Below are 18,891 nucleotides of genomic sequence, written 5' to 3'. Positions count from 1 at the left end.
CGGACCACAATGGCTAGTGAAATTTTTCATGAGATTAACGTCACTCTAGGTCAGGGGATATCATGCTCAGAATTGCCGGCACAGTCCATACAAGACGGCCCGATGCAATTTGCGGAGATATGGAAAGACACCATTTTATTTTTTGGATGAGTTTTGTGTGATGCTCCCATCAGGTGGTTCCGTGTCTCCAATAGTTATGCCACTGGAACAGTGGAGTAAATCTTGATACTTTTGTCGTCAAAGATTCCGAGTAAAGTATGAAGTTGTCGTTATTTTGACGGTCTTATGGTTGGGGTCGTGGGGGAATAGTGCCCCAAAACTGAATTAATAATGTAGAGGACCTGAGTACCCATTTGAGGCTTGGTTGGTTCGTCAATTCTGCGGTTGTAAGTGTTAGTAAATTAGTCACTGGGTATCAAAGCGTGCGTGCATGCTCGCCCTGTTCGAAAGCACGGTTTCCAAAGCATGATATCGTTGAGGATCTCTTTTAATCTTGGTGATGGGGAAAGTGAGACTCCACTGAGCTTTTGGCTCTGGTTAAATACTCTGTAAGTATGGCCAGTAAGGTGAGATTTGGTATTGAGTGGGCTAGTGAAAATAGTGAGATAGAAACTCAGGGTTTGGATTGTCATAAAGAACCTCATAGTCACAAAAACATAGGAACTCCGTTTAACGAGAATCATTCATACATCTGCTGCAAGATGGTGTAAAGGTAAATAGGCATGGTTGAAACTTGATGAGTAGCGGAGCCGGTGAGAGAAGAGGGAGGAAGCGAGCAGACAGCAGAAAAAGGGGCTCTTTTATGGCGGTAGTTGAACTTCAGCTACTAACTAGTCACTGTGGCTGATGAACTGAATTGTTTTGTGAAGTGAAGTGTGGCTTCACTTTGTTTTTCAACAAGCCACAGCTGGACCAGCTTGTGAAGCCTTAACCGAGAAAACTGTACAGAGACTGTGCCATTCTTAAGGACTCCCTCTCCGGGTCAGGATTAAACTATGCATATGCACTCTGTACACATTATGACTCAACAGCAGAGCAGATTCTAGGAGGTGTCAAGGGACAGCACATGTAGTTACATACATACTTGAACCCTGCCAGAGAATTGATGCGCAATCCAGTTGACAAAATATAGCGCCCCGGTTATTTCGACTGAAGTGCTATGGAGAATTCAGACATAAAGTATTATCATAAGTTACCGGAAGAATTATTTAACCCTAAATTATTTATTTAGATGGAAAAAAGGCGGCCTTGTTTTAGTCAAAACATCTTTTGGCCCCGCATCTATGAAATTTTATCCGCGGATCCAAAGGGACATGTCCTCCATGCACGATAACGTACTTGGAGCTTCACTTCCAACCTCGCAGACCAAAACTCCCTTCGATTCGGCGGCGGAAAAAAAAAAGAAAAAGAAAAGTGTAAGAATTTGACTCGCTGCGTCATTCATATGGTCCGAGAGTTCGCAATATCCAACACCAATATGTCCGTTGCACCCACTTTGGTCAATTCGTCCATCACGGTAGCCACCAGCTTCTTCTCCACCATAGAATTGACGGCAACCCAACCCTCTTCTTCCAAAGCTGTTACAGTTGGAGCACGCTTTCCTGGGGTGATCTTGGCTGCTTGGGACAAAAGGTTGCGGGGAATATTGTAGTGGCATAGGACGTACTTTTTGGCGGCTAACTAGAAAATTAGAATGAGCGCTTGAGGAGGATGCATAATTAAGAAACATACTGATTACGCCCTGGATCCTGGAGGTGATGAGTTCAACCAGAGGATTGGAAGTCTTGCGGGATTTTACGAGAACGGCGGTGCTGTTAACAACTGTGTCGATGGCTTGAAGGCCAGCCGCCTTCATGGTTTCACCAGACTCTGGAACGTTTGTTAGCAAAATACTGGTCTGCAATACTCGTAAGGGAGCAGAATCGCTCACCGACTAAATCGACAATTCCGTCGGCCACACCTAGAGCGCATGCAGCTTCCACACTACCTCCGACGTACTTAATCTTCGTCTTTAAATCCCATCGACCGTTTTGTTTCCTTTGCGCACCCTCCAACCGTGCGAAATAGTCTTCAGCCAAGCCGGTAAAGCTCGTAACCACATTCTTTCCTACTAGCTCACTAGCCGCCTTTATTTCTCCTTTCGCTGGGACCTGGACCTGAAGCTTGCAGCCACCAAAACCAAGGTCGAGAATCTCTCTGACGCCGGATTGTTCGCTTGGTTGGAGGCGGGCGTCATGTTCCCCCACCTGATCCCGACCGGTGATACCTAGGTCGACGCATCCATCTCCAACAAAGGTTGGAATGTCAGCCGCAGGAAGGAAAATCAGAGCGATGTCAAGATTTTTAACCAGAGCAATGTCAAGGCGGGATTCGCGACGGAATTGGATGTCACAGCCCGCTAGGAGGTCCAGGGCGGCTTGTTGGAGACGTCCCTCTGTTAAAACTAGTTAGAAGCCTGGCTAGGGGTAGAAGAGTTGACACAGTTTCAATTGAAAGGCCCAGTACACGCATTCGTCTCCAAGAACACTCAAGAGTATTACAGGATAGCGATTTGGGGGAAAGGAGACGACTTGCTTTTAGGGATTGCGAATAGTAAGCGCCCTTCGAGACTGGACATAAAAGTCAGTGCTCAGAACAATTGGCCAGGCAATGTTTCGCTAACACTAGCGACTCACTGATTAACTAAATCCATGCTCAAATTGGACCTTCTAGGACAGGTATACAACTCGAAAGCTTTATGTTCGATTGATCTGGGACAGCAATTGCAAAAAGTATAAGCTCCGCGTCGAGCGTGTCAGTACAAAGAGCTTTCGCTGAAAAAGAATGTCAAGAACAAGTCTGAACTCCAGAGTATCCCCTGATTTAATAACCCAAATAGCTGCCCAGGATAATGGCGGAGCCGTCAGTCATATGCAGTGGATTTGGTTGAAGGAGTTCTGAAGTTGTGACTCCGTTATCAATCTCTGGTTCCCCGCCGTCTTAGTTATCGATCTCCGCCAGCGAAGCAGATGCGGCGAATGGTAGCACGTGGAACCGCCCAACAAACAATTAACAAGTAACTTGTTACCGGGAATTATTTACAGTACTCAACTTCACACCGAGAAAGCTCGCGCGGTGTATTTTAGAAAACTTACGGTCTCAGTGTCCGTCGCGACCGCGAATTGACTCATCGGCAAGTCGCGTCGGAGCCGGATTTTGTTTTGAGCTGCAACCTTGCGGGTGGGCTGGAAACCATTCCGAATACGGCCACTTTTTAGGGCTAGGGTAGTGGTACCTGCTTCGGGTTAGGCGCAGTTTCGGAGGCTCGCGTAAACCTCCCATTTATCGAGCGTCTCGACAACTTCTCTCGGCAGAAATTGCTCCCCACAACAAATCTAGGAGCCCTATCCTCAACCACCAAAAAAGCGACGGTGATCCAAAGACAACCTGTCGTCGACAATTCCCACGCGCCGTTGCCGCTGATTCCGCCATCCCCAACAGCAAGTCTTCATTAGACGAATTACTCAAATCAACGAGACAACATGGATGCCGCCGGCAAGGTTCCTGTCAAGTACGCGAGAGTGACCAGTGTCCTCGGTCGCACTGGTACGTTCTACCCCGTTCCCCCTCCTGCGAGGAAAAAGGACCGTTATCGCTTCGAGCACGGCGTCGAAGTCCAGAAAGCTCGGTTTAATTTGCAGAAGCTCGGTTGAAGAAATGCGATAATTGGGGAAACGAGCGGACGGCTGATATATGATGTTTTAAACAGGCTCCCGCGGAGGTGTCACTCAGGTCCGCGTCGAATTCATGGATGACTCCCACCGAAGCATTATCCGCAACGTCAAGGGCCCAGGTATGATCTAGGACCCTCGCCGTCTGTTAACCTGTTTATCGCGCAACCCGATACATAATGGAAGAAGATATACTTCGATACTAACTAGCGTTTTTCCAACCAAACAGTCAGAGTCAACGACATCCTTTGCCTGCTCGAATCCGAGAGAGAAGCTCGCCGATTGAGATAAATGCCAAAAAACTTGGGGAGCAGCGGGGTTTTGCGGTGTTGGATTTTCTTTGCTTCGATATGAATACATCTCTGGCTGCCGAGCGGGAATGAGGATATCCACGATCGTCCTGTTTACGCGTTCCATATTTTGATGTCTCGACTTGAATCGCCGACGATCGGGTCTTGAAAATGGAATATTCTGAGTAGGGAGGTTTGTGGATGGAGCAAAGAATCTCGTGTGGAAGAACTAGGCCGAGATACCATGGTGGGAATTATCTAGCCTCGATGGTACTTATTTCATGAGATAATGGTTACGGCTTGAGATATTGTTTTCAGCGTACGATCTACTGTTCTCTGTCCAAAAACAATCGATCGCGGCTCTTCATTCCCTATCGTTTATCGAGCGATTCTTTCTCTCTATGGCCCATTGGGACTCATGATAAACTTGCACCTGGCATCTACTAATCATTTTATCTTTATTCCAGACCCCCATTACATCTGTATAAATCCTCCCAAAAACTAGGCTTCGACCCTTTTCAGGAGCTCAAATTCAAGGGTATCAAATGCTAAAATAACCAGGTCCATATATCCTATATCTGACCGTATTTACGATATAACATCATCGCCGGAATCTCCGTTCATTATCACAGTTGCTCGACCTCACTCAGCAACCTCTCCATCAGTTCGCCTTCATTCTCTCCATTCTCGAGAACTCTGGATAGCCCCTTGGCTATCCCTTCCAAGTTCTTCCGTTTGATCTTCTCTTCAAGCTCTGCAGACTTGGTATACGCCACGTCCAGCACTGACGAGGGAATGTTTGCCAGACGGGCTACATTTAGCCCGTATGAGCGATGTGCCACGCCCTCACCAACTTCATATAGGAATGTAATGTCTTGTCCATCCTTGCCACTTTCGGTAAACTTCATATGCACGTTTCGTAATTCACCGTTGGGAAAAGTACGTGCTAAGTTGCTTAGGTGTTGATAATGTGTGATAAACAATGTAAGGCTCCGAATATCCCGAACCATATAGTCCAGAACCGCTTGCGCGATGGCAACCCCATCGTGAGTAGATGTGCCGCGGCCCAGTTCGTCGAGGATGACTAGCGAGCGGGGAGTAGCTTGTTTCAAAATATCCGAAGTCTCTGAAAGCTCGACCATAAATGTAGACTCTCCTGCGAGCATATTATCAAAAGCACCCATGCGAGTATACACCGCATCTAGCATACCAAGGGTCGCTGACTCTGCTGGTACATAGGAACCTATCTGGCCCATTATAGATATCAGAGCTACTTGACGAACGTAGCTGGATTTCCCTCCCATATTAGGCCCCGTGACGAGCAGAGCGCGAGTTCCATCAGTGCCCAACTCGGTATCATTCGGGACATAGGTGTCAAGGAGGAGTTGTTCGACCATGGGGTGTCTTCCTCCTCGGACGCTAATGCGGGCTTCATCAGCATAAGTAGGTCTAACATAGCCGGGCTGAGCAGCTACAGCTGCCAGTGACATGAAGCAGTCAAGCGTTGCAAGAGCCTGAATGCAATCCCGAAAGGGTTGATATTTGGTAGAGATATCGGCAAGTAGACCTAAAAAGGCTTTATCACAAGCAGCTGCAAGGGCTTCTTTATGTTGATCTCGCTCCCTCATCAAATTTACTACCTCTGGTGGATGGAAACGTGAGACCTTTTTTGTACCGCTGATCTTTCGCCACGAGGCTGGTATTTTCTTCATTTGAAGCGACGAGTTTTCCACTTCAATAAGATACTCAATGCCCGCGTTTGTGACATAGCACACCTTCTTTTTACACAGAATTTCGGCGGCCGTATTGCGGTATTCTTCGAGGTCGTGCTCCACGCTCCCAATTCCAAGTTTTTGTTCGGTAATCTCATCTGTTTCCTCTGATTCTTGAAAGAAGCTAAATTTGTCATCAGCTTTCGCGGAATGCAAATTAATTTTGTTTAGGTAGGAGACGACATCATCGAGGACAACAGGCAGTTGACTGATAGCTTCGTTGATGACGGGCGAATCAAAGCCAGCATCCGCTGGCGACTTCACGTGCGAGAATTCTGTTGCTATCAACTGCAACGTCTGAAGCACCGTGAGAAGCTCTGGGCGTGTACACTAGGATAATGTCAGGGTTCGGCACTCCAATCTATATGGTAGTGAAGCCTACCTTTCCGTAGTATATGCGGAGAAGATTTTTCTCCAGGTCAGTTTTGACCTTGGATAGAAGAGTCTTTAATCGCCCAACCCTAGGGGTTGCGTCTGAATCTTTCAGCTCTGTGACCGCTGCGACCCTATCCTCAAGCTCTTGCTTATCCAATAAAGGTCTCCCTACCCATTTCCGCAACAACCGTTGCCCGAACCTCGTTTTCGTGCGATCGAGAGTCCAAAATAGACTCCCCTTTGAAGTTTGTTCCGTTTGGTTTTGGTATATTTCCAAATTGATCAATGTATTACCATTCAGCAGCATATGTGACCTGGCGGAAAAGGGCTGGAAGTACTTCGTGAGATCAAAAACATTTTCCAGGTTATATTCTTTCAAATGCTTGATCATAGCAGAGAGACAGATGGTAACGTCCTCTGGAAGATTCAAAACTTTGTCTAACAGGTCTCTCGCCCTCTCATCCTGGGTCGTACTTGTAGCTTTCATTCTCCCAGCATAGAAACTAGACACATGACTGTGCGACTCAGCGGCGGCTGTCTTCGACTTGGAAACTCGTTCGACCCGGACCTTGTCACCGAAGACATTCATCTTGCTGCCACTCAAATGCTGCACAAGCTTATCCGTTGCCCTTGACACGTCTCCGATCAAGAGGAACTCGCAAGGGGCAATGTGCAAAAGCCTTGTTTCAATCTCGGTGCGCATGAACCCATCTTCAAAACTGTCATGAATGATATTCCCGGTGGCGGGCTGGACAGCTAAGATACCAACTTGTACCTTCTCATCATTGCCCCAGCCCTTTGCATTGCTCTCTGTCATGCAGAGCAAATAACCGGTAGCAGGAGCGGCGCTGTTGGCACCCACTGCATTTAAGCCTTCAAGCTCCTCCGTGTCATCAATATACGTTCCCTTGGTGTACAGGTGTGTAAGCTTCCGCTCAAACGGAGCGTTGCGATTATCCCCTGCGGCTTTTAATGCAGCTGTTTCAAGCTGTCTAACGACTCCGACTTTATGACCCGCTCTGACGAGGCGTTTTACATGGACATGTAGTCTGTGAACGGGAATACTGGCGGATGCGAACCGATTTAGATGAGCTTCAGAAGGGTCTTGGATATGGGGTGTGATTAGCATAGATCTCTTTTCATCGTAGGATTGCTCGTGAAAGCGAACTTACGTTCATCAAATCTCAATTTACCCGGAATGCACACAATACTTAGCTCCTTCGCCGCAATCCTCGCATCCTCGCCAAAAAAGCGGAATTTATAGCCAACTTCTACAACAAGTATAGCATCCTTGTGTTTGTTTTTAATATCAATGACCTGCTTTTCTAGCGGTGTCAATTTCGTGGAAGCTGCTTTTCTCGCCCCTCTAGCTTTTGTAGATGGAGGCGGAGCAACGTCCTCCTCGTCCAAGGCTTCGTCCTCATCCTCTCCTCCTTCAGTCATTGCGGTATTTGCATTCGAACCATGTTCCAATGACGGAAGACAACCAGGTCCACCCAGTCTCCTAACAAATTTCTGATGCAAATTCTCTTTCCTCTTTCGTTCTCTCTCGGTGTCTATTGCTTCCCTCCCTTCTACCTGGCTTCCCTCTGCATCTAGACTTGACACTGGCGAGCTTTGAAATCGAAACCTTTCAGTTCGCGAGGATGCGGGCACATTTCTATGCGGGCTCTGGGAAAGGTCGTCGTCATTCCCCTTGGCTGCGGCATTCGCTCCGTCCGTTGAAATCCGGCTACTCTTAACTCTCTTCCGTGACGGTGGCACAATATCCTCATCTTCATCGTCCAGATATTCACCCTTATCTTCAGGGCTCGGGCTCAGGTTGCTCTCCTCCTCTCTGATCCTCTGCTTCGCGCGTCCAAGCCCATTGAGACTGGCCTTCTTGTTCGTGCTTTCACCGGAAGATGACGTGGTTTTGCCGAAGAAACTCGAAATAGTAGGCTGCTGTTTCCTCTTCAAGGAGCTAGATTGGCTCATATTTTCGACGGTCCGAAACAATGCACCAGTAGAAGATCGATAGCTTGAAGCTCGGAGAGCGTGAAATAAACGCGTCCGGACACCAATTAAACGCGCAACGGCCAGGAGCTCGCTGGTTGGCTGCTCCGTGCTTGGCGTGTAACCTTCCTATTGCATTAACTAACTACGGAGTAACATAACTAGTTAATCAATGAGGTGAGCACAATGAACTTATCCTGCCCATCCTTTGAATTGCGGAAAAGGACCCTTGACTAACTCACCGAAAAGAACATAAGATAGATCTGTCGTGGGCAGGACAATACTTGTCCGGCCCAGATAAATGTACTCCGTGTGTCTTACCTCATAATGCCCCAGCCCCTAAATCAAATAACTACAGTAAATCCTTCACTCAGCCTTACATCAAACCTACATACCGCTGGGCGGTCCAGTGCCATGAAGGCTGCACTGATGCGGGCGAGGTGTACGGAGTATATGTGTGTAACTATCCGGATCACTTAATAAAGACGCCTTTTGCAGCATGGATGATGGTGATTAACCATGATCATACTGAGAATCATCATTCGACCAGGAGCCTTCCTGTTAACAGGCATTGATTCTAATATAACTATCTATCATACAATCTAATCGAATTCTGCTATGGCATTAGCCAGCCAAGGATACTCAATCTTCTCCCTCCCCGCGTCATCATAACGCCCTCCGCTAACGCAACCGGGATGCATCGCTAGTGTCTAAACATCATATGGAATAGGCCCAGGGAAGTGCAAATAAGAAATGCACTGAAGTACTAAGGAGAGTAAATGCTGCCCATACCATCCATTTCTACTTGTGCTTTCCCCACCCTTAAAGCTACCAGTAGCTGCCCAGCCTCATGTGTTCAAGTGCACGGGTCCGCTTGATTTTCGTATCACGCGGTAAACTCGTTGAAGTACATCTGCCCAAGGTCGTCTTGGTCGATCTCCGACACTGTACCGTCTGGCGAAACCTCACGACCGCTTTTCGGGACGTTATGCACAGGAGATTCGAGTAGACCCGTCATCAAAACGCTTGAACTGCGCTTTTGATCTCCATTTTGTTGTATTTGAGCAAGGGAACAGCTGAGCGGATTTGAAGGATAGCCGAAGCTGTCGGTCTCACCGAACGAGGTATAGCTGTGGAGAGCTGTCCCATACAAGTATTGTGAGCCATACCGACTATCAGTTGCGAGATGCATTGGATCCCAATTCGGTTCCATATATTGGCCGTCAAGTCTCTGGGTAAGGTTGGGTTCGATGTTTTCCTTGCCCCTATACTCTGGAATATGGATAGATTTGCCGGAAAAATGCTTAAGGCCATTGAGATTCCTGGCTTGGTGATTCAAGGCGAGAGAGCCGGAACTACCCAGAGGGTTATAGAATGACTTGGGCCCGAGGCTAAAGTCGACACCATTGTTGTGGTCTTTGCCATCTTTAAAAACTTCGAATCCATGGGAGGACTTTTGCTCGAAAGTTTGAAAACTCAGCCTGAAATTTTCATCCTGCATGCCAAAGCCTGCCCCAAAATGCGCGTTCCTGCGGTCATGCTGTGGGCTCTCCATAAATGAAAGGCTTTGTCGCGAATAGCATTCCAATCCTATCGGTCGATCCTGACCGTTGGGCTTTCTTCTCAGTTTTGTGTGGCTTCGCAGGATACGATTGGGGTTGACCTGGGACAACGGCTGTCTTCTGGGCCGAGTCACGCGCTTTTTGGGAATTGGAGTCTCTCCCTTGAGAGGACTACTGTCATCAACCATTCCTGAGATAAGACGCGCCTTTCGTAGCGTGCCTCCCGGGGAGAAGACAAGCTCTGTTGGTTCAACAGTCTCCGAGGTTTTCTCCATCTGTTTTAAGACGCTCCCGTCTTTCTTCTGGTTACGCTTTCGTCTCATTTGCTCCGTTGCCGAGTCAAAAATATCCATACCGGGCCAGAGTATGCCCTTGAGCTTCGAGATCTCTTCCCTTTGTTCGCTCTCATCGTCATCTTCCTCGTAGCTTGCATAGTCGAGGAAAGGATCTGGCGTTATGGGTCGCCGATTTCGATGGCCCGTAGGGCTTTCGGTTTGCATGGACCAACCCAATGGCGCCCTTGCTCGATGTGCTAGCGGGCTCATATCTTCACCTTCGTCAGACTCGGGAAATTCGACCTTCCACGCGCTCTGTGCCGAAGCTCGCGTGGGTAGGGATCTGCGTTTTGGGGCCCCGGGCCATAACTGTACACGAGGGTCGGAAGAAGAGTGAGGTTTAGCCATACTGTACGACTGGGATAAGTCAGGGTCCACGTAGCTAGGGATATGACGCTGGTCAGTCCGAGCTGGCCCGTGAGCGGAAGGCGGAATCATCGACGTCGATGCTCTGCGGTTGGGTAGCTTGTTGCTGTAGGTGACTGCACTGCGGCCTTTCACTTTCCTAGCCTCCTTTGCAAGCATGCGTTCGGAGAGCAACCCAGCAAGGTTATGGTCACTGTACCACTGGTCGTACTCTGCCAGCAACTCACCGGCTCCTGGCTCCTGATGGCTGCGTACTTGCAATTTGAAGTAATGAGACAAATGCCCCTTCGAACTAACGTGGGTTAACAAATGAGACACATCACTGAAATTAGGCTTTCTTGGACAGATATTGCATTTGAGAATGGCAGAAGACGGCATGATGCCAGAAACGGGGCCTTCAATGGGCCGAATAACAACCAAGACAACAAAATTGAAAAAGGACGCAGGTTGAAACCGAGGGAGAGGTCGCTCTAAGATAAATAAATGCTTTTGAGAAATAGCACTGAGGGTGGAACGCTCCCTCCTCTAGGCTGTTGGACACGGGAGGAGAGAATTGAAGTTGCAGAGAGAACGAAGAGGAGAGACGAAAGGGCCTGTCGAGGGACGTTGTGTTGTTGTGGCTTTGTCTGATCGAAACTGGCAGGAACCTGAAATAAAGCAGTAATATTTCTCGCGATACAAGCAGGAAGGCTGGACTTAGCGAAGGGCGGAAGGTCCTCCCCGCTGTAACGGCAGGAACGGTGTAAATACCGCCCTACTACCAAAAAGGGAACTGGTTGTTGGCGGGGCATCGCGACGGAAAAGGACATCGGCCACACGCCTATCCAGCGCATACAAACACACACACACACATACAGGTGGCGGGCCTTCAGCAGCCAAGCTGTTGGGGGAGGAAATTTGATATTCATATTGAGAATCTCGACAACAGCTTAAAAACGCTAAAACGGGGCTATCCATTGACAATTGATGTCCACTGCGGCTTATTTGTCTCGGAGACTGACACTCTGAGATCCAGAAGCGGGATGTAAGGCGCAGTTGATGCTGCTCTCCTCCTGCCTTGTATCCCCCCGTCCATGGTGAAGAGGTCCGACGGGTTATTAGATTGCAGGAGGGAGATAAGAATGCAAAACACATGATTGTCTGGAAAAACGATTGGCAAAGTCTAAGCAACAGAGAAACCCAAGTTCTACTTGGGAATGTCCTTATTTGTCCCTGCTACCTCTTCAGGGCTCTGGATGTGGCTTCTTTGGGCATACAGCTTGAGGTGCATGTTAGTGAATCCTAGAAAATTCCACAACCAATGAAGGAGAGAAGAGCAAACACTTACTAGATTGGGTCAACCTCTCTAATGCCGGGGTATTTGAGTAGGCTGAGGCCCGCAATTCCAAAGACAGTGTGAAAAACGTCCACCATATCCTCTGGTCGATCAGCAATGCCACCAAGTTGAGGATCCTAGCACCCTACTTAGTCAAAGAAAGAGGATTAAGAGGAAAGGAGCTGGATACCTGACAGCTGAGGATGAAGCCGATGAGTTTATCCCTATCAATCCAGTGGAGTTTCCCAAGCATGGCTAAACTGCTCATGACCCACCAACTATAGCAGACATCCTCTTTTTTACCCGGTCGGCCATTCAGACCGCCATTGTCTAGCTGTCTTTCACTTAGCCACGCAGCAAGCCGTTCAGTATCCACCAGGTCGAGTTGTCCAGCAATAGCCAGAGCACCCACGCAAACAAATATCTGGCCGGCGTGAGACTCGGCCCCTGGCCGCACACCGTAGCCTCCATCAAAATTTGCGCAGGACTGGACGTAGGAAACAGCTTTGCCCACATCAACCATGGAGAGGAGATCTAGTAGTGACAGTGCATTGAACGCCCCGTAAAGGAACCGTGTGTCAGTTTCCCCCCACTCGTCACCTTTAAATGTGCCAGTGACGGGGTCCTGAAGGTTAGCAATATCTGCAGTTATACATATCAGCATGCCAATTGTAAACATAACCAAGGAAAGGTTATGACATACATGATCCGACCTTTTCTTTGCCCCCACGACCTCTTTTATCCAGTTCTCCCACCGCATCAATTGTTACTAGGATCTGAACTGCACTGACAGTATAAAGCATATGGGGATCATGGCCAGGTGCTGCACCAAAGCCCCCATTTTCATGCTGGCAGGAAAGAACAAAGTCAATGGTGTCATCTCGGGGAAGAGCTTCGGGATGCCCAAGGAGATGAAGAGCGGTGAGCCCCCAGTAAACACCGTTGAGCCGCAAGTGCTCTGTCAGCCAGTATTCATACTCATCCTTCCGCTGATACAGAAAGAATCTGGTCAACATCCATTTCGGGGAGTCTACTCAAGAAAAGAACCACGGGGGCAAGGATCGAAAGGCCGCACACACTTTATCGAGGCTTTTGATGTAATCAACATGCTTTTCCACAAACAATTCTTGACCCTGGCTTCCAGTGCCGCCTCTTCCTGGGCCCGAAACAAGAGACATGATGACCAATGAATGATAATGTAAAAACGGGTCAAAGTTTGCTGAAAAATTGCGAAAAGTGCTAGGCCACAACCATAGAAGGAACTTTGATGAATAGTTACTATAGGCTATGTCATCCACCTCATGTACTTTGCATCATAGACATGTTACTTCACTCGACAAGCTTGGCCAGTTCAGTTTGGCGGATTGTTAAGACAGGTGACAGGGAATGAGGTGTGGTGAAGTTGCAGAGAAAAGTCAAAAGGGGCTACTACAGGTTATCACATGGTCTTGGCATTCTTCTGAACCACGACAACAGATATGTACTCCGTAGCGAACAAATGATAGTTGAGCAGGTTCCTTTGTTTCATCCTTGGCCCGTGGAGTTTGCTGGGCCACACAAGCTGCGTCCCATTCCCTCGGACAAGTGTTGGGTTGGGCGCAACTCTATCGCTCATCTACGATCATCGTGCTAAACTTCCGTTCTTTGGCTGATCGTAACCGGCGAGGCCGTGCATGCGGGGCTATCCATGATTCCATGCCTTTCAAAGGAGGCACTTGCGTGGTCAGGATTTAACTACCTTTTTTTTTTAATATATTTTTTTTCTTCTTCTCCTCCGTAATTGCGGAGTTCTCCGAATCCACGATATTGAAACTGTGAGTGCATTCCGCGCTCTTATTATGCTAGGATATGTATGAAGGTCGCGTTGTCCTTCACCCCTCACGATTGTTTCACCGACGAATCCTGACAGGGCGTTTAGGCCCGTCTTCCTGATTCGACGAATATTCGGAGGGCGCCAACTTTGTGCTAGGGTATGGGGTATTGATACTACTGTCGACGTGACCCGAGTTCTACGATCCTTGCACGAGTAAAGATACAATCCGGCAGACAGCGGGCTTAAACAATTTGCGGGCGGCGATCGCGCATCTGTTTGTCTACGATCTTCGATAAACAGGTGACCCTGGATTTCCTGACGTTGCTGGCAATGATGGATGATGGTTGACAGACCGTTTTCTTCTGCATCAGTTGTCTGACGCCGTACGCCGTAGCCCGTCGAGCCAATGAAAATGTGAGCTGGGAGAAGAACGAGGAGCGAGCTTGTAGTCGCTCCGCTGAAGGACATGCTATCCACACTCCGGACTCGGCCCAGAGACTCTCGCCAAATTGACTTTTTGCTAGTTTTGGATGCGTGAACCCCGTAATGTCGTAAGGCTCGTCGTCATCTGCACGAGATTCAGCTTGAATTCGTCGGATCATTGCTTCTCTCTTAATGGAGAGCAAAGGGCCCTTGACGGGCACTGTAAAACAACGACCCCCCCCCTTCTCCCGGAACCCCCCACGGAGCCACGACAGCAGAGTCAGGTGTCTCACAGCCAAAGTACGATGATTGAACTCTTGTCAAGAACAAGAATAGCAATCCTCCGTGCACGCAGCGGTACCCCTGAATGGCTTGCTTGTTTAGGAGGATCTCTGGCGGTACTCTTTAGCTTGGGTGGTGGTCGTCGGTAGCCGCACCTGCATTAGTGAGAGCGCCAAAGACCAAAGCGGACTAGTAAGATTAGAGGCGGTTTTAAGGGACAGGGACCAAGCAAAAATAGGAATCCGACCCAACCAACGTCGACCTGGACAACTCCTCACCATCCCCATCCTCCGCAGCCCATCCATATAATATCACCCGCCGGCATGAGATACCGCCTCAACGCACAGTCTTCCCCTACCGTGGTGTTTTATCCCCCCTCTCATTAACTATCAAACGTAATCTCAGCTCGACCCTTCTTGACCACGCTGTCTCTCGACCTCTGCTCTCGTCCCTCGATCTTCCTCCTGTCGCGTATGCCAGACGCATACCACTCCCTACATCCTTCCTCCGTGTGCAGACCAGGATCATTCGCTGTCCACCTCCGATTTCCTGATGCAGGCCACACTGTCTGTTAATTCGACCTTGGGCTCCCGAGGACAGTAAATAAACACGGGTTACACACCACCAACTGAAATCCGGGCCATATCACCAATATAGAGCAACACATCCTTCGCCCGCTGCAGAAAGGTACGTGCTAGTAACATTCCACCGACTTTGATCCATCCATTGTTTCACATCCTTGCTTGCGGAATCTGGTGCTGAACCCAAGACTGAATCCTGCCTTGGGCGTCACGAGAAAGAAAGAGGGACCAGCCATTATCATTGTCATTATTGAATTTAGAGAACCGTTGTTGCACATGTGTACTTTGTTTTTCTGTTGGTTGTCTTTGCTTGCATCCTCTAACTGCTGCGTCACCTTGTCTTGCTTCCCAAGCCATGTCTGTTCCTGCTGCTTGTGCATTCCAACTTACATATAACGTTAGCTTTTTACTGCCTAGTCTATACCTAGCCACAACAGCCAATTCTTGTGCTACTCATACTCTTGCACCTTGGACCACACCCCCCCCCTTCAGTGGCTCAGGAACTTTGGGAGATCCTCAATGGGGCGTTGAGACGCTGCAATTAACCCTATCGCCACCCCGCGTAATCCCTTGCTGGGCTCCCTAATAGTTTCCGCCGTGACCCCAACCACTTGAGGTTGACGCTATTACCCCCAACCCAGCCTTGCTTTCGTGTTTGCTTGCTGTGCTTGCACTGTGGGCATTGACCAGCTGTGAGGCCGTTTGCTTCGCGTTGTGGTGCGGCGTGGCTTTCTTGAACGGTGAGGTTCTTGTCTCATGTTTTATATTTCGAAAAACTCTCCGCCCACGTACTCGGACATACCTCAGGTCATCATTCAGAGCACCTGTAATATGATGAAATGGCACGCATAAATTTTGCTAACTTAATACGACATGGAACAGATCGACCCATCATCATCCCCTCCTCTGACTCCCCTGTTTTACTCCCGCCTCCTGCCCAACCGTTTCACCTTAGAGTTCGAGTCCACACTAGGGGGATCCAAACGTTTCTCGCGCCCAGGTTTCACCTCGCATAAACCAACATTCTCAAAATCATACATCATGACTAAAAAGTCCTCCCGCGCCCCAACGCTGAGCTTGGGACAGTCAAACTTCAGCGATAACTCGAAATCTCCTTTGCCCTTGAACAGTCCTAACCCCACGACTCCCTTGACACCTATATCGCCTCTATCTTCGACCGGATCTACATTCAAAGGTGCCACCATTCGCCCCGTGACGGCACGATCAAACCTGGGGTCGGAAAAATCAGCCTCGGGTGCAAGGTCCCCGGGTACCTCTATCAGCACGGATAATGGCGATATCCCGCAAACTCCGGATATAACTGCAATTCCGCCTTTTCCTTCCTCCCCCAGAGACACCTCAAAACACGGTAGAGATACATCCAAGTCCTTTTTTACGAACTTTAAGGCCTCAAGATCCACCAATAAAGTTCACATTTCTGATACTTCTCTTGGTCGACCGGAGGAGAAACCCGTTAGCCGGGGCAGCTCAAAAGATAGGATCGTTCATAAATCAAAGGGCCATAACAATTCGTCATCAAGCCTTGCAAAGGCTTCTACCGGATCTGGAAAAAGCAAAGGTACAAACTATATAACATGTTCCAAATATAGTCACTTGCAGCTAATTGTATTGTTCAGGGGAGGGTTTCGATGACAAATCCCAGTCTAGTCCGCAGAGCATTAATGGGAAAGCGACTGAAGATATTGAAAATATCCATACGCTGACGCCCAAGAAGAGTAAACCCCGATTTGCCAGCCTTCTCACCCGAAGCCGGTCTATTCGTGTTGATGAACCTCTTTCGGCGGGTCGACCAAGTGCCACGAGGCGACCTTCGAACGGATTACTACGACTTGAAGAGATTAGCAGAGAAGAGGCGCAGGCGCCCCTGAAAACAGCTCCTTTGCAGCCCGAACGATCATTTAATGACGCCATGGGCTCCACCGTACGTAATCGTTCTGCGGATCGCCCTCCCGCCGAGGAACGCAGCAATTATTCAAGGAGAGAGCGGGCACATGCTGGTGCAATGATTAGCTCTTCACTTAATCAGGTCACAGGTTCATCATTGTTTAATAATTTAAAACAAACTTCCAGTGGTGCTGCAGACCGACTTGGGAGGGCTGGTAAAGGCTTTTTCGGCAAGATTACGAAGAGTAACAGCATTCATGAGCGAGAGTTGGTTACAGATGATAGTTATGTCTGTTCGGTTATCAATCTTCCACTCGTCGAACAAGCCCGACGGACAAGAATTTCCAAGAGACTGGAGGCTTCGAAAGATAAGACGGAATATTGGATGCCGGCATTGCCTTGGAGGTGTATTGAGTACGTAGAGGTACGCCTAATGCAGTGTTATAGATTGTGTGCTAACCTTATATCTTAGTTATTTGAACTTTAAGGGCTGCGAGGAAGAAGGCCTTTACCGTGTCCCCGGTAGTGGAAAAGAGATCAAGCACTGGCAGAGACGATTCGACACAGGTATGGCACAAATTCGGATTTACTTGAATGACCTAGCATCTTCAGGGCTAATATCTTTATTAGAACTGGACATCAACCTCTTCGACGAGCCAGATTTGTATGATGTTAACACCATTGGGTCGATGTTCAAGGCATGGCTTCGCGAGTTGCCGGATGAGATATTCCCCAAAGCAACGCAGGCCATGATAGCAGAGAAATGCGCTGGAGCCACCAAAGCGCCGCAACTATTGAAGGACGAGCTCTCGAAGCTACCACCATTCAACTATTACCTATTGTTCGCTATTACCTGCCACTTGAGCCTTCTTCATTCCTATGTTGACAAAAACAAGATGGACTACCGGAACCTCTGCATCTGCTTCCAGCCCTGTATGAAAATCGACGGCTTTTGCTTCCAGTTTTTGGTCTGTGACTGGAAGAACTGCTGGCAAGGTTGTTGGACCGAGAAGGAATATCTTGCAAAGGAACTCGAGTATGAACGGCAACTAAAAGAGGCTGCTTTGAACAAAACAATCGCACCTCCTGCGCCAGCTACTTCAGAAGCAGTTGAAGAAAGGGCCATATCTTCTTCGGGCAGCAGCCAGCCTATTGACGGAGGTTCTAGCGGCACCGCTACCAAGGCTTCTAGCCGCTCTGGCAGCTTGAAAAAGGGCCGAAAAACACCCCCGAATATTGACAATAATAATTTAAAAGTTGCCTCACAACTCCCGGAACTTGGGCCTCCACTGTCTCCCATTCAGATTTAGGCAGAAAGTGACCTATCTAGGTACTGTCGGTAAACGCGGTGTTTCGGATATTTTGATCGAGGACTCGATTACAACTTTTCTCAAATCTAATTCAACCAAACGACTAAGTATAAAACGTCGTCTGGCTTTCTTATCCACTAATTATTCCCTTTTGTCTTCTTTTTTTTTTTACAGCTCTACTATGACATTGAATTTTCTTTCGGATGGCAAAAATGATTTTCACTGGCGTTTTCGGTTCATTCAACAATTGGCGTGTTCGGCTTACTGTTTTCCTTTATCTTCAAGGCATGTTGATCCATACCCCTACTAGCAACTTTTCGCCTCGTCCGCCGCTATCCTTTCTGTTTTGTTGACATTGACATTGTTGCACAGCACTGCAACTTCGTCAGATGCACTGCAAAGCTTGATGATGCTACGCCTTGTCCTTGCTACAATCATACCGCCTTCCTTTCACATCAGCTCCAGATATTGTGGTTTCCCGCCTCTCTTTCTCTTTGTTACTTAAAGCATATAATGGCGCATGAGCGAGATCCATCTATTTTCCTTTCCACTTTGTTTGAGAATCGTTTTGTTGGAGTTGCTGGTTTCTTCTGGTGTGAGTGTTTCTTATTGCATATGTTTTTCTTGCGTACATAAGAGTGTGTGTTGTATCGTTTGACCACTTGCATTTGGTCTCGACCACATAAACTATTTGGTAATTTCTGCATATTCAATCATAGCACCTTGTTTGAGAAGGCATCCTGTGAAGTCTGACTCGCAACTTGTCTTCTGATCAGCTGCAACTCTTCACATTCAACTTATCCTTTTATCTAATAGCAGCAATATAGCTCCATTTTATGATATTTACAGTATTCAAT

At 48.1% G+C, this 18,891-nt stretch overlaps 7 protein-coding genes across 8 annotated transcripts; 2 read left to right on the top strand and 5 right to left on the bottom strand.

The window, feature by feature from the left end:
- Positions 1–1,167: 1,167 nt before the first annotated feature.
- On the bottom strand, positions 1,168–2,989 carry CIMG_07538. Of its 2 annotated transcripts, none has more exons than XM_004445133.1 (5): positions 2,676–2,989; positions 2,575–2,609; positions 1,931–2,434; positions 1,732–1,869; positions 1,168–1,680 (listed from the first exon to the last, which is right to left on the bottom strand). In XM_004445133.1, exons 1-5 carry the CDS (start codon positions 2,690–2,692, stop codon positions 1,292–1,294), a joined length of 1,083 nt encoding a protein of 360 aa, XP_004445190.1. In that variant the 5' UTR covers positions 2,693–2,989; the 3' UTR covers positions 1,168–1,291. The 2 variants fall into 2 exon arrangements, with proteins under 2 accessions (XP_004445190.1, XP_004445191.1); XM_004445134.1 differs by having other exon boundaries at positions 1,168–1,676.
- Positions 2,990–3,373: 384 nt separating this feature from the next.
- On the top strand, positions 3,374–5,377 carry CIMG_07539 (40S ribosomal protein S28). The gene is made up of 3 exons (XM_001240375.2): positions 3,374–3,585; positions 3,749–3,832; positions 3,940–5,377. Exons 1-3 carry the CDS (start codon positions 3,522–3,524, stop codon positions 3,999–4,001), a joined length of 210 nt encoding a protein of 69 aa, XP_001240376.1. The 5' UTR covers positions 3,374–3,521; the 3' UTR covers positions 4,002–5,377.
- On the bottom strand, positions 4,627–8,165 carry CIMG_07540 (DNA mismatch repair protein MSH3; the record flags this gene model as incomplete). Its single annotated transcript, XM_001240376.2, has 3 exons — positions 7,320–8,165; positions 6,155–7,251; positions 4,627–6,102 (listed from the first exon to the last, which is right to left on the bottom strand). The coding sequence occupies exons 1-3, from the start codon at positions 8,122–8,124 to the stop codon at positions 4,627–4,629; spliced, it is 3,378 nt and encodes a 1,125-aa protein (XP_001240377.2). The 5' UTR covers positions 8,125–8,165.
- Positions 8,166–8,685: 520 nt separating this feature from the next.
- On the bottom strand, positions 8,686–10,783 carry CIMG_07541 (uncharacterized protein; the record flags this gene model as incomplete). The annotated part of the gene is made up of 1 exon (XM_001240377.2): positions 8,686–10,783. The coding sequence occupies one exon, from the start codon at positions 10,781–10,783 to the stop codon at positions 9,029–9,031; it is 1,755 nt and encodes a 584-aa protein (XP_001240378.1). The 3' UTR covers positions 8,686–9,028.
- A 482-nt stretch (positions 10,784–11,265) lies between these two features.
- On the bottom strand, positions 11,266–13,097 carry CIMG_07542 (type II protein geranylgeranyltransferase beta subunit). The gene is made up of 5 exons (XM_001240378.2): positions 12,800–13,097; positions 12,424–12,709; positions 11,911–12,362; positions 11,733–11,857; positions 11,266–11,663 (listed from the first exon to the last, which is right to left on the bottom strand). The coding sequence occupies exons 1-5, from the start codon at positions 12,896–12,898 to the stop codon at positions 11,621–11,623; spliced, it is 1,005 nt and encodes a 334-aa protein (XP_001240379.1). The 5' UTR covers positions 12,899–13,097; the 3' UTR covers positions 11,266–11,620.
- Positions 13,098–13,775: 678 nt separating this feature from the next.
- CIMG_07543 (uncharacterized protein) lies at positions 13,776–14,135 on the bottom strand (the record flags this gene model as incomplete). Its single annotated transcript, XM_001240379.1, has 1 exon — positions 13,776–14,135. The coding sequence occupies one exon, from the start codon at positions 14,133–14,135 to the stop codon at positions 13,776–13,778; it is 360 nt and encodes a 119-aa protein (XP_001240380.1).
- A 76-nt stretch (positions 14,136–14,211) lies between these two features.
- Positions 14,212–18,774, top strand: CIMG_07545 (rho GTPase activator). Its single transcript, XM_001240381.2, has 6 exons — positions 14,212–14,925; positions 15,222–15,559; positions 15,702–16,398; positions 16,457–17,138; positions 17,197–17,291; positions 17,355–18,774. The coding sequence occupies exons 3-6, from the start codon at positions 15,861–15,863 to the stop codon at positions 18,032–18,034; spliced, it is 1,995 nt and encodes a 664-aa protein (XP_001240382.1). The 5' UTR covers positions 14,212–14,925; positions 15,222–15,559; positions 15,702–15,860; the 3' UTR covers positions 18,035–18,774.
- The last annotated feature ends 117 nt before the right edge of the window (positions 18,775–18,891 follow it).

This window comes from Coccidioides immitis, assembly GCF_000149335.2.
Source record: "Coccidioides immitis RS genomic scaffold supercont3.3, whole genome shotgun sequence".
Taxonomy (NCBI): domain Eukaryota; kingdom Fungi; phylum Ascomycota; class Eurotiomycetes; order Onygenales; family Onygenaceae; genus Coccidioides; species Coccidioides immitis.
This window is presented reverse-complemented; position numbering and strand designations above follow the sequence as displayed.